We start from the raw sequence: 14,556 nt of genomic DNA on the forward strand, positions 1-14,556 counted from the left end.
ATATTTACATTTTTTTCTAAGAAATAAAGGATAATGTTAAAATGTATTTTCTATTTCTATTTAAAATTTCAATAATTTATGATATCAGTCATCTATATCACCCTGACATTTTTCACTTTTACCCACAATATATAAATGAAAGTAAAAACTTGCTCATCCCAGATGAGGTATTATTGCATGTATGAACTGCATTTTAAGGCATTTTGAGTAAATTAATAAATCCAGACAAAAAAGTATGCATCATATCATCGACCTAGCCATATGCTCACTTGGTTATATGTGTTCAAATCTACATCCGTCGTGTGCAGGTGTTTTTAAAGGGCATGCTGCAGCCTCAAAGTTATTTAAGCTAAGTGTGTGTGCGCTTGTGTGTTTTATATTATACGCTCTCATATTTCCATGCTATGTGCTGATGCAGCACAAGAGCTAACAGCCGCACCTGGTGTGTGAGAGGACTTCACCAGATGCTGATGCTTTAATATAACACATGCACGCGCACACACACACACACACACACACATTCATTCATTCATTTTTCAGTGGCAGTATGTCTGTATGCAAATGCTGTTATTCAAATATTAATGCATACACACAAAAAGACATTCATTTTTATTTTTTGTCACTGTAATGTTCATTAAAAAAAATAAAAAAAAAACGGTTTGTTCAGTGCTGCAGGCGTCGATATTTAATGACCGTCTGGACACAGCTGCACATTTTCCAAAACTCTCCCAAGTTCTGAATTTTGGAATGCTTTGAGTGTGACCTGTTCGCTCATATTCCAGACAAGTGTTATTCCCAACAGAGGGTGTTGGAGAGAGCTGATTGCCAGAACACATAACAGGAATTTATGGTTGAATGAATTCAAGTTCTTTGTTTTTCCATCAATTACATGGTAAATGATGATGATGATGATGAGAGGTTTCTTGCTGTAACCATGTAGCCTGTGATGTGAGAGCTTTATAACAATGTTTAGAAAAGTCAAGAGAGAAACTTAGTCCTATATTTGATGTATTTTAAAGTTTTCCGCGCCGTCGTTATTGATGATAAAACAACTTTGCTTTCTGACAGGACTGCTGGTCCAAAAACTTAATTTAAGTTAAAGAGTTACTCCAAAAACTGCCCTTATCGGCCCATCTAGGGAAAAAATGGCTAAGCTTTGGTTTAAAAGTGCTCCAAAGTTCAATAAAAATTACTCAAACTTAGTCTACTTCATCCATAAAACAAATAATTTAGTAATTTATTTCTATGCATGTTACTTTGTTTTAATTGATTTAAAATCTTAACTTTGTTTATTTCCAGGTTTACAGTGCAAAAAAAGTACAGAACTAATTATTTCGGTAGCGCTTTATTTTACAGTCCTGTTCCTCATGTACATACTATGTAATTATTATAGTAATTACAATAACTATGTAATAGGTACTAACCCTGAACCTACCCTAAACCTAACCCTACCCCATGTAGTTACCTTGTATTACCAGAACTTTCTTACATAAATACACTGTTAAGTTCAATATAAGTACATGTAAGTACACATACTGTAAAATAAAGTGCAACCATTATTTCTTTATTCATTTTGTATCATGATATTTATCCATTTTAATTTCTTTAAAAACATTTTTTTAATTAATTTATTACAGTTTTATAGTGCAAATAAAAAAAGCTAAATTAAAAACATTGTAAAGATTCATTATAATTTGTCTAAAACTTTGCTTAGGTCCAGGTTTAAATTCTATTTTAAATCCTAAATTTTGTGGTATCAGATTTTTCGCCCATTGTTCAAAATTTCACATTACTAGATATGGATACCTTCTTGCTTTATATTTTTCTTTCTAAATTACATGTATGAAAAGTTTTAGATATGCAACAGCCCCCTTATCAGTTTTTAATTTATTTATTTATTCATTTTTAATGTATTTTATTTAACATACAACATTTACTTCATTGAACTAATTGAATATGGGCCAAGTGAATGCGATCTTGTGCTTGTGGGTATGTATTCATTCAGGCTTAATGGACACATTGACTGCTTGTCTTGGATACAGTGGGAAGAGGGTGACACTTAAGGAGAACATCTTCGTCCCATCAGAGAAAGACAAGCCTCTACTATCTCTCGCTCGCTCTCCTCTCTCCCGCTGTTCCTCCATCCAGCGCGACCCATAATTGTCGCTTTGTGCCGCGTGTGAACTCTTCTGTTTCACTCTGCTTCCCAGACCACAACAAGCCACCAAACAGATGGAGTCTGTGTTTATGTTTCCACGGGACGTGCATCACTTCACAAGACATCGCAACGCCAGTTAGCCAGCCTCATTTTAAACCCATTCACAGAAACTTAACAATCTTTCAAAGAGAAAAAGTGTCAAAAGCTAAAGAAAAAAATTGTGATTGCATAACTGAAGAGTTTGTGCGTTTAAATTGTAGCACTGAGCTGGGTTCAAACGAGGGGTGGTGAGCTAAACAGCTATTATTTATTTATTTATTTATTTATGTATATGTCATGTTGCACATATAAAAAGATCTTAAATAATTTGGTTGACACTCCAGCACAGTAGGTGGCAGTATTGCACCGGAGGGACCATTTACTTTTCATGCTTTTTGGCAATAATGACATTTTGGGGGCCTGAAAATGGATTTCATTACAATGTTATCATCTCTGTGTAAGCTACGAAAATGCAGATTTGTGAAAAAAGTGCTGTCATGCGCAAACATGTTACGTGTTCAGTCTATGGTTTGTGGACATGCAAATAGTATTTATTTCCAAAGTGATATAGCCATCTACTGGCCTGGCATGTATAAAACAGTGCTTTTAGTAGTTTTTCGCGGATCCATGACAAAGGAAAAACTCTTCTGTTTTATAGTACAATTGTTAAAATATTCCTTTAGTCACCACCTTTCATCTTTGGATCTTTCTATTCACTAAAATAATCATGTTTTTGCTGTATTTTGGATCAAATAAACGCAAGCTTGGTGAGTAGAAAAGCATTATTTAAAAAAAAAACATTAAACATCTTACTGTTTTTGACTGGTAATGTAAACTTTATTTGAAATAGTAGCATACTTATTAATGGGTAGTCGATCAGATGTCACCCTGGACACCCCTCTGGCTCCACAACTGCTGGAAGCAAACTACTCATTTAATGACTTAAATACATATGGTGAGCAGTAATCTGGAATCTGAGGGTGCAAAAAAAAAAAAAAAAAAATACTGAGAAAATTGGCTTTAACGTTGTCCAAAAAAAGGTCTAAGCCATGCATATTAATAATTTAGAAAAATGTTTTTTATATATTTACAGTAGATAATTTACAAAATATCTTAATGGAATTCAACTCAATATCCTAATGATCTTTGGCATAAAAGAAAAGTAAAAAATTTTGACCCATACAATGTTTTTTTTTTTTTTTTTTGGCAATTGCTAAAAATATACCCCAGCGATTCAAGACTGGTTTTGTGGTCCAGGGTCACATTTATGTTTTGGGGCATACATTAAAAACTTAAATACCTTGGTGGTAATTTATTTTTACCTAATGGTATATTTAGAAAAAGTCTTATTATTAAATGGTAGCATAAGCTAAAAAGCGGTATTAGTTCATGCACGTCTATATTTTTTGTTCAAACAAGCAGGATGTTGAATGTGCAATGACAGGATGACACGAGTTCACACTTAGATTCATTAGTGAATCTCATTCTCACTGTGCGTGATTGATTCGGCTGTAGCGTTAGTCTGGAATGCACATGTGCTGCCTGCTTTCTAACAGGTGCACTGCAATGGCATGATGTCGTGAGAACACACAGGCTGTCAGAACCTGCTTAGCCAGGTGCAGTGTGCAGACAGGTGCAGCTGTACAGAATCCATGCGCTAAACCAACCAGAACCAACCGGAAACATCTATAAAGACAGGGGTCAGGATCAACTGGACCACATGTGTTGAAACCAGCTGTGTGAAGCTATAAATCAGGGCTTAAGTGAGAAGAGTCAATGTAATATTAATGTAAAACATCTTAGCAAGACAGTTATTGTTGTTTTATGGACACTTGGAATGGGGACTACTATTAAAGGAACACTCCACTTTTTTTTTAATTAGGCTAATTTTCCATCTCCTTTAGAGTTAAACGGTTTAATTTTACTGTTTTCGAATCCATTCAGCCTTTCTCTTGGTCTGGCAGTAGCACTTTCAGCTTAGCTTAGCATAGATCGATGAATCTGATTAGACCGTTAGCATCTTGCTCAAAAAAGTTTATATTTAAAACTCGACTCTTCTGTAGTTACACGGTGTACTAAGACTGGCGGAAAATGAAAAGTTGACGTGGTGGTATTACACAGTGCTTGAAAATAGTCCCCAGCTAGTTTGTGTAGTTGCAGAAATAGCAGAGTTGCTGGGGACTATTTTCATGTGCTGCGTAATATCATTGCGCCTGCTGCACCCATGGTACGGCATCAGAGTTCCTTAATTATTTTCCGGATTGAGAGTATAGTTCCTAGCCATATCGGCCTAGAAAATCACAACTTTTCATTTTCCGTTAGTCTTGGTAAATGGTGTAACTACAGAAGAGTCAAGTTTTAAATAGGAAAAATATGTAAACTCTTTGATCATTTTTGAGCGAGATGCTAACGGTCTAATCAGACTCAATGATCTATGCTAAGCTAAGCTAAGAGTGCTACTGTCAGACATGGAGATCGGCTGAATGGATTCGAAAACAGTCAAATTTAACTGTTTAACTCTAGGGGAGTTGGAAAATGAGCATATTTTCCAACAATTAGGAATGTTTCTTTAAGTACACACAGCATTCTAGGCTAAGTGTTGGTGGTGGGAAGTGTTGAATTCAGTTTCACATGAAAGTGGTTTGACTGCACCCTTAAAGCCCTTAACTGTCCAGATCATTCCATTGTCAAACCTGGAGATCCGAATGAAGGAGAAAGTGAGAAAGATGGGACACAGCTGTTGTGATTTTGTGTTTTCAAACAGGGAATCTTTCCATGCTAAGCAAACGTCTTTGCTAATTTAGAGATTTAGACAGAAATTTGGTGTGACATTTCACTGCAGACTGAGAGTGAGATGGACAGCTGTTGTTCCCAGTCACAGCATTCCAGCTTGTGAGATTCCCTCTCTTTCTATATGTTGCTACCCTGTCCCCAAACTGCTAAATGCCACATTAAGCCTCAAAACTAAACTGGAAAGGGACAGTCTGATGCAAACTGCTGTGTGACATATTGAAGGAGAGACAACTCTAGAGCAGAGAGTTTTGGAAAATCACTCGTTCATTTTGATAAAGATGTTGGCTGAGATTTTTTAAAACAATATCTCACATTGGATAAGCTCCATTCTCTCCCACCTTTATTTACAGACAGATTAATGTGTATACTTTTGTCACAGTGAAAGGAAAAGTGCACCCAAAAAAATTAACTGTCATCATTCACTTAATAACTAAAGTATGAAAAAACATCTGATATTTTTAGAGACTTATTGACCTTTTTAGTTATTTTTTCTTTGTTTTTGCGTGTTGACTTTTAAAACATTATGATTAGCAGTGAGTGTTGTCAAAATGCTTTTTTTCACTTAAAAACAATATAATGTATAATAAAAAATAAAACAGAAGATTATGCAAAACACATTAAGAAGGTTTTAGTTACTGTTAATTTCATTTCACGAGTTCACCCTTACATCTAATCTGAAGGCAAATAGTTGGCATATTTTGGCGTGCTGTCCTGGGGGAGGGGTCCGGGCCCGGAGCATAGCCCGAACCCAAATAACTCCCCCTATCCCTAATTTGGGATAAATAGATTAGAAGTGAGGAGTTGGGGTGGAGGAGGGTTGCCGAAAAACTGTCGTGGGACAGGAGGTAGGAAGACTGGATATATATACGCTTGCGTGCTATTTAAGATGATTAGCTAAACGAGATGCACCTGTGTCAAATTGGATGATTATCTGATCGTGCTTCTCCCGAACTTTGTTAATAAAACCACATTTCACGAGTTCACCCTTACATCTAATCTGAAGGCAAATAGTAGGCATATTTTGGCGTGCTGTCCTGGGGGAGGGGTCCGGGCCCGGAGCATAGCCCGAACCCAAATAACTCCCCAAAAGAAGCTTAAAGACATAGGACAGCAGCCAGAGAGCTAAAATTTAGTTGCCCCCCAAAATATGCGTGTTGGGAAGAAAATGCAGAGCGACCGGGAGAGCCCGTGCAGTGTTCGACGAGAGCTGCGGCTCGCAACGTCTTACCAGCGAGCCCTCCGTGCCGCTTATGGGAGGAGCACGATGCCGGATATCAAGAAATGAGGGACTCTTGCTGCCTCCGAAGGGAGCTGCGGCTCTGCTGCACCGGAAGGGAGAGTCCCTCTTGCGGCTGAGTACGAGGCGCGGTTTGTTGCATCTGATGGAGGGCTCTCACTGCGACTGAAGGGAGCCAGTGACTGTATCCCATCGGGAGGGAGATCCCTGGCCGCCATAGAGTATGCAACATAACTCGGACGGGGGGTTCACACTGCGACCGAAGGGAGCCGTGGGTCTGCTGCACCAGAAGGGAGAGCCCCGTCAGATGCTGAATAGGCAATGAGATTCGAGCCGCGGTTTGGCGCGTCGGATGAAGGGCTCCTAATGCAACCGAAGGGAGCCAGCGGCTGTACCCCATCGGGAGGGAGATCCCTAGCCATCGTTGAGCATGCAACATAACTCAGATGGGGGGTTCACACTGCAACCGAAGGGAGCTGTGGGTCTGCTGCACCGGAAGAGGAGCCCTAGTCCGATGCTGAGAAGGCAAAGAGACGCGACTGTTGGAGGGACTCCCGCTGCATCCGAAGGGAGCTGCGGCTCTGCTGCACCGGAAGGGGGAGTCCCCCATTGCGGGTTTATGGAGGCACGTTTTTTTGCCTCTGAGGGTTCTCCCAGCCTCCGTAGGGGGTTCGCAACTCTGCAGCAGGAGTGCTGCCCCGGAGGGGAGAGCCCTGATTGACGCTAACTGGAATACGACTGTTGGAGGGACTTTTGCTGCGTCCGAAGGGAGCTGCGGCTCTGCTGCACCGGAAAGGCGAGTCCCCCTTGCGATGCGAGGCATGGCTTGATGCGTCTGATGGAGGGCTCTCACTGCGACCGAAGGGAGCCAGCAGCTCTATTCCCCCGGGAAGGAGAACCCTGTCTGCCCTTGAGCATGCAACATAACTCAGATGGGGGGGGTTCACCCTGCGACCGAAGGGAGCCGTGGGTCTGCTGCACCGGAAGGGAGAGCCCCATCAGATGCAGAATAGGCAAGAAGATTCGAGGCACGGTTTGATGCATCGGATGGAGGGCTCCTGCTGCGACCGAAGGGAGCCAGCGGCTGTGTTCCCCCGGGAGGGAGATCCCGGTCCGCCATTGAGCATGCAACATAACTCAGACGGGGGGGTTCACCCTGCGACCGAAGGGAGCCGTGGGTCTGCTGCACCGGTAGGGGAGCCCCGTCCGATACGGAGTAGGCAAGAAAACGCGACTGATGGAGGGACTCTCGCTGCGTCCGAAGGGAGCTAGGCTCTGCTGCACCGGAAGGGAGAGTCCCCCTTGCAACTGTATACGAGGCTTAATTTGATGCATCGGATGGAGGGCTGTCACAACGACCGAAGGGGGCCTGTGGCTCTGCTGCACCGGGAGGGATAACCCCGTCTGCCACTGAGCGCGCAGCGCAACTCAATGACAGATGAAAGGCTCACACTGCGACCGAAGGGAGCCACTGCCCAGCTGCACCGGAAGGGAGAGCCCTGTCCGATGTTGAAATAGGCAAGGAGATTGTAACGATGGCTGGAGGGCCCTTACTTTGGCCGAAGAAACGATAACTGAGAGGCTTCTATTATTCAAGTACACAACATGATTTAAGGAGGAATATTTATTTTTTTTTTTTTTTAAATGTCTGATGAACAACAACCGAGGGCATCTATCGGATTATGTGAGAGGCCCCTTTTGAGCTGCTTAGGTTTAGGGCCGAAACGATTCCTCGAGTAACGCGATTACAAAAAATGATTGTGGCGGAGGCGTGGTTTAGCGAAGTCTGCAACGGGAGAGCGAGTGAAGAGACGAGCGGCGATAAGTGGTTCAGGTGAGAAACAAGTAACACCTGGATCTCGTTTCAGTGATTGGCGTGGGGAACTCGCATTTAAGGAGCGCGACAGCCGGCGGAAGGAGAGAGAGACGGGGACTCGTGAGCGCAGGAAGCTGGAGAGCGATCGAGCAAACCAGACGCAGTATCCGTGGCCGAAGTGCTGTTAGAAAGTGCGCGCACCTGCCGCGCTTGTTTGTTTGTTTATTTGTTTTGTTTTGGTTTTGGAATAAAGCCTCTTACGAGCCCCGTACGCCGACTCTGGTCTCCTTCCTCTACTCTGATTGAACCTTTCATTACACTGGTGCCGAAACCCGGGAGGAAGGAGAGCGTTCGCCATGCAGACTCCGTCAGCTACATCAGCCTCGCCATTTGCGGACATCATATCATCGCTCGCGGGCCTGCACCAAGAACACCACCAGGCCCTGCTGGACCTGCGGGCCGACCAAGACCACCGGTTCCAGGCGATGATGCGGGCCCAGCAGGAGGACCGCGAGCTGGTCCGGAGCTTGCTGGACCGGGAGGCTCGGACGGGGACGGCCTCCCCCAGCGCCCCGCCCCCTCACATGCCACTCCCCAAGATGGGACCCACTGACGACCCGGAGGCTTTCCTTGACTTGTTCGAGCGGACTGCGGAGGCGTGTGGGTGGCCGGTGGACAGCTGGCCCGTACGGGTGATCCCTCTGCTGTCGGGGGAGGCCCAGAAGGCGGCCCAACAACTACCCGTCCCGAACCTCCTGGTCTACGCCGACCTCAGACGAGCCATCCTCCAGAGGGTGGGCCTCAGCCCAGAACAACATCGCCAGCGCTTCCGGTCACTGGAGCTGGCCGAGGCGGGCCGACCCTTTGTGTTGGCGCAGCAGCTCCGGGACTCGTGCCGCAAATGGCTGTTGGCCGGGGACGGCGATGCCGAATCCATCATCAACGCGGTGGTACTGGAGCAGTTCATCTCCCGCCTTCCAAAGAAGTCCGCCCAGTGGGTCCAGTGCCACCGCCCGGCGTCGCTGGATCTGGCCATCCAACTGGCGGAGGATCAGCTGGCGGCGTGCTCCGGGGTCGGCGAGCCCCTCCCTGCTGTCTCTCTCTCTCTCTCTGTTTCCCCCTCCCCCCCCACTCCGAAATCTCTCCCTCTCCCTAGGTCCCGTTGGGTGGGGCCAGCGAGGGCTGCGCCCCGCTGGAGGGTGGCGATGGAGCCTGCGGCCGGGGCCCGAGGTCCCACACGAGGGATGGCCGCTCCCCAGCGACGGGGGAGTGAAGACACTCCGGCTGCTTCCCCACGTCAATCCCCTGAGCCACTTCCCGCCACTAGGGCAGCGGGGAGACCCGGGCCAGCCTGCTGGCGTTGCGGGGATCCGGGCCACTTTGTGGACAGGTGCCCGATGATGGAGGTGGGGACACTGGTCCGGATCCCGGACGACCCGCAGGCTGCCCCCGATCAAGCCGGGCTGTACCAAATACCCGTGAGTATTAAGGGGGGTACCTATCAGGCTCTGGTGGATTCAGGTTGTAACCAGACCTCCATCCATCAAAGCCTGATACAATCCGGGGCATTGGATACGGGCCGCATGGTTAAGGTGAGGTGTGTGCACGGGGATATAAGGGAATATCCATTAAAAGCCATAGGTATTAAATTTCGGGGCCATAAGCATAGTGTGGAGGTGGCCGTTAGTCCGCGCCTCCGGCATCCGCTAATTTTGGGGACGAATTGGCCAGCATTTCAGCATTTACTAGGGTGTTTGACAGCGGGTGCCGTCGGGGGAAAGAACCAGCCGGGGGGCGGGGCGAGCGCTCAGGTGGGAGAATCTGTCCCGGGGCCTAGCGGGGCGGTCTCAGGGGAACCGAGCGGCATGGCGAGGCTAAACCTTGCCGGCCGCGATGACTTTCCCCTGGAACAATCCCAGGACGAGACGCTGAAGCATGCCTTCGAGCAGGTCCGCTCGATCGATGGGCGGGTCCTCCACCCTGAGCGTCCGCTATCCCACCCGTATTTTGCCGTTATTAAAGACAGGTTGTATCGAGTGACCCACGACGCTCAGACAAATGAAGATACAACCCAGCTGTTAGTACCGCGGAGCCGTCGGGAAATGCTTTTCCGGACGGCGCATTGTAATCCTATGGCAGGGCACTTAGGAGTAGCAGCAACACTAAATCGTCTAACGACCCGATTCTTTTGGCCGGGCATTCACGAGAACGTGCGCAGGTGGTGCGCGTCTTGTCGGGAATGTCAGCTGGTAAACCCACCGGCCGTTCCAAAAGCGCCTTTGCGCCCTATTCCTCTAGTGCAGGTCCCCTTCGAGCGAATTGGTATGGACCTGATCGGGCCGTTAGAGCGATCCGCACGGGGACACCGTTTCGCGTTAGTCTTAGTGGATTACGCGACACGGTATCCAGAAGCAGTGGCGCTCCGCAACATCTCAGCCAAAAGTGTGGCGGATGCCTTGTTTCGTTTAATCTCCCGCGTGGGAATCCCAAAAGAGATTCTCACGGACCAGGGCACCGCGTTTATGTCGCGCACGTTAAACGAATTGTACGGATTATTGGGCATTAAAGCGGTGCGTACCAGCGTCTATCACCCACAAACGGACGGTCTGGTCGAACGGTTTAATCGCACATTAAAAACCATGATCCGGAAATTCGTACATGAAGACGCGAAAAATTGGGACCGTTGGCTAGAACCCCTCTTATTTGCTGTGCGCGAAGTCCCCCAAGCCTCCACGGGGTTTTCCCCCTTCGAGCTTCTCTATGGACGTCAGCCCAGGGGGGTGCTAGACGTCCTGAGAGAAACTTGGGAGGACGGACACTCGGATAGCAAAAATGAAATTCAATATGTCCTGGACCTGCGCGCAAAACTCCATACACTGGGGCGGCTCTCTATGGAGAATTTGCTTCAGGCCCAGGGCAGACAAAGCCAGCTATATAACCGGGGAACTAAGCTACGAGAATTTGCACCGGGAGATAAAGTGCTCGTTTTACTGCCAACCTCTAGCTCCAAATTGTTAGCCAAGTGGCAAGGACCATTTGAGGTCACACGGCGGATAGGAGATCTCAATTATGAGGTAATACGGACAGATAGAGGCGACTCACGGCAAATCTACCACCTCAACCTCCTTAAAAAATGGAGCGGGGAGGAGTCAGTGTTGCTAGCGACGGTAGTGAGTGGGGAGGATGATCTCGGGCCAGAGGCGATTATTAAAGGAAAACCCCTCGCACTGGCTCTAGGAGGGGACCACCTCTCGCCCTCGCAGCTCACTGACATCGCGCAGTTGCAGGTAGAATTTGCAGACGTGTTTTCGCCCCTACCCGGCCGTACGGACCTGATTCAGCACCACATTGAGACAGAGCCGGGAGTCGTAATTCGCAGCCGGCCATATAGATTGCCTGAACACAAAAAAAAGGTAGTTCAGACCGAATTAGAGGCTATGCTGGGGATGGGAGTAATCGAGGAGTCACACAGCGATTGGGCGAGCCCGATAGTTTTGGTGCCCAAAACGGACGGCTCGGTACGGTTCTGTGTAGACTATCGCAGGGTGAATGCAATTTCCAAATTTGATGCTTATCCAATGCCGCGGATTGACGAGTTGCTCGATCGGTTAGGCACGGCTCGTTTTTATTCGACATTGGACTTAACCAAAGGTTATTGGCAGATCCCCTTATCTCCCATTTCCAAAGAAAAGACCGCCTTCACCACGCCGTTTGGATTACACCAATTTGTTACGCTTCCGTTCGGCTTGTTCGGGGCCCCGGCTACGTTTCAGCGCCTCATGGATCGAGTGCTGCGGCCCCATGCTGCATATGCCGCCGCCTACCTGGATGATATTATCATCTATAGTGGGGACTGGCAGCGGCATATGGAGCATGTGAGGGCGGTCCTCAGGGCGCTGAGACGGGCGGGGCTAACGGCCAACCCGAAGAAGTGCGCAGTTGGGCGGGTGGAGGTAAAGTATCTGGGCTTCCACTTGGGCCACGGGCAGGTGCGTCCCCAAATTGATAAGACGGCAGCAATTGCAACCTGTCCCAGGCCCAAGACCAAAAAGGAGGTGAGGCAGTTCTTGGGGCTGGCGGGATATTACAGGAGGTTTATTCCTCATTATTCGGACCTCACCAGCCCGTTGACTGACCTCACTAAAAAGGAGGTACCAGATACGGTCCAGTGGACGGAGCCGTGCCAACGGGCCTTTACCCGAGTTAAAGCGGCCCTGTGTGGCGGGCCGCTCCTGCACTCTCCTAACTTTGCTCTCCCCTTTTTTTTGCAGACCGACGCATCGGACAGGGGGCTGGGCGCGGTCCTGTCCCAGGAGGTGGGGGGGGAAGACCGCCCGGTGCTGTACATTAGTCGGAAGCTCTCCAAGAGAGAGACTAAGTACAGCACCATAGAGAAGGAGTGTTTGGCCATCAGGTGGGCGGTTCTCACCCTTCGTTACTACCTCCTGGGACGGGAGTTCACCCTCTGCTCGGACCACGCGCCCCTCCAGTGGCTCCACCGCATGAAGGATACCAACGCGCGAATCACCCGTTGGTATCTAGCTTTACAGCCATTTAAGTTCAAGGTGATTCACAGGCCGGGGGCGCAGATGGCTGTGGCCGATTTCCTCTCCAGGAATGGGGGGGGGGGGGCTGCAGGCCGGATGGCTCCCCGGCCTGAGTCGGGCGGTGGGGGTATGTGGCGGAGGCGTGGTTTAGCGAAGTCTGCAACGGGAGAGCGAGTGAAGAGACGAGCGGCGATAAGTGGTTCAGGTGAGAAACAAGTAACACCTGGATCTCGTTTCAGTGATTGGCGTGGGGAACTCGCATTTAAGGAGCGCGACAGCCGGCGGAAGGAGAGAGAGACGGGGACTCGTGAGCGCAGGAAGCTGGAGAGCGATCGAGCAAACCAGACGCAGTATCCGTGGCCGAAGTGCTGTTAGAAAGTGCGCGCACCTGCCGCGCTTGTTTGTTTGTTTATTTGTTTTGTTTTGGTTTTGGAATAAAGCCTCTTACGAGCCCCGTACGCCGACTCTGGTCTCCTTCCTCTACTCTGATTGAACCTTTCATTACAATGATGTAGGCAAATTCCTTTGCTTCGAAGCCTCTTTTAATTTATTCTAAATCTCACGTCAGGTTCTTTCGCAATGATTTATTTTTTTTAAATGTGACAAAGCATTTTTTTTTTTTTTTTTTTTTTTTTTTGCCGGAAGGAGACAAGCGCTGCGTCCGAAAATCACGTACTGCAAGGAGTCAGCAGTGTTTTGATTTGAGGACGTAAAGAGAACGTTGTGGCATGTGTCCATTGCAAGACAGAGCTGGCATACCACAACTAGGGCCCTACAATTTCCACGATGCAGAAAACGTGGAGGGGATCGCGGAATCCAGTCACAAAAAACGGAATTTACAGTTGAACGCGGAATGGCACGGAACTTTGCCAATTATTATTATTTATTTATTTATTTATTTATTTTTATTTATTTATTTATTTATTTTTATTTATTTTTTTTTTTTGAATGAATTAATCAAAATAGGTCATTGCACTTACATCCAATTCACGAATTAATATCTCTAAATATTAAGCCGGAACAGTATTTAAATGTAAATCCTGCATGTTCTGTGTGTCTCTGTTAATGAATGGAGCAGGAGCGCGACTTTCTTTATCACACACACACTGAAGCGCGCGTTACGCTCACAGTAATTTCTGCATCTGCTGTCTCACTAAATAAGGACTTGAACACATGAACAACATCTCCAGAACTGCTCTGACAGTCAGTTCATGAGCATTTGACCATTTGATTTAAGTAAAACTAGCGTCACATCACATACACAGAACTGAAAAGGTACGTCAACCCGACTAAATAAAAGTCCGGGGTCCTGACATTTTATCCTACCCATCATATTTACTTTGCATGCGCACATCAGTATAATTAAGCAAAAACACATTTTATTACTCGATTAATCTATGGATTTTTTTTTTTTTTTTTTTTTTTTTGAAGAATACTTTATTACTAATATTTTTAAACCAGAGTCGTTGATGAAAGGAGGGTCCGTCGTGAATTTAGATTGGGCGTTCCGGAGTTGGAGTTTTTTTTTGTTTTTGAGGCTCTTGCGGCAGCGAGAATTGCGGCAGTAGGGAAGGATGGAAAGGGCTCCTGCGGGGGCAGACACTGCTGCGGCAGTGGTGAAATATAGGTAGAGGCTCCTGCGGGAGCGGAGACTGCTGCGGCAGTGAGGACAAAACAGAAAAGGCTCCTGCAGGAGCGGACAATACTGCGGCGGTGGGGAGATATAGAGAAGGCTCCTGCAGGAGCGGACAATGCTGCGGCGGTGGGGAGATAAAGAGAAAGCTCCTGCGGAAGGATGGCTGAAGTGAGGATTGACCGTTACAGACAGATAGGGCATGTTAGGAGAGTTAGCTATGGTAGATTAGGAGTTTTAGTGAAAGGGGATGAGCTGGCGTTAGAGGGGTTGGCTGAAGAGGGTTCGAGATATATATATATATAAATAAATAAAATAATCGGCCTGACCACT

At 47.1% G+C, this 14,556-nt stretch overlaps 1 protein-coding gene across 1 annotated transcript; it reads left to right on the forward strand.

Annotated features, from left to right (window-relative positions):
- Nucleotides 1–8,531: 8,531 nt before the first annotated feature.
- Nucleotides 8,532–13,024, forward strand: LOC127967963 (zinc finger and SCAN domain-containing protein 25-like). The gene is made up of 2 exons (XM_052568729.1): nucleotides 8,532–9,521; nucleotides 12,830–13,024. The coding sequence occupies exons 1-2, from the start codon at nucleotides 8,532–8,534 to the stop codon at nucleotides 12,830–12,832; spliced, it is 993 nt and encodes a 330-aa protein (XP_052424689.1). The 3' UTR covers nucleotides 12,833–13,024.
- Nucleotides 13,025–14,556: the final 1,532 nt, after the last annotated feature.

Source organism: Carassius gibelio, chromosome B11 (genome assembly GCF_023724105.1).
Source record: "Carassius gibelio isolate Cgi1373 ecotype wild population from Czech Republic chromosome B11, carGib1.2-hapl.c, whole genome shotgun sequence".
In the NCBI taxonomy this organism is placed as follows: domain Eukaryota; kingdom Metazoa; phylum Chordata; class Actinopteri; order Cypriniformes; family Cyprinidae; genus Carassius; species Carassius gibelio.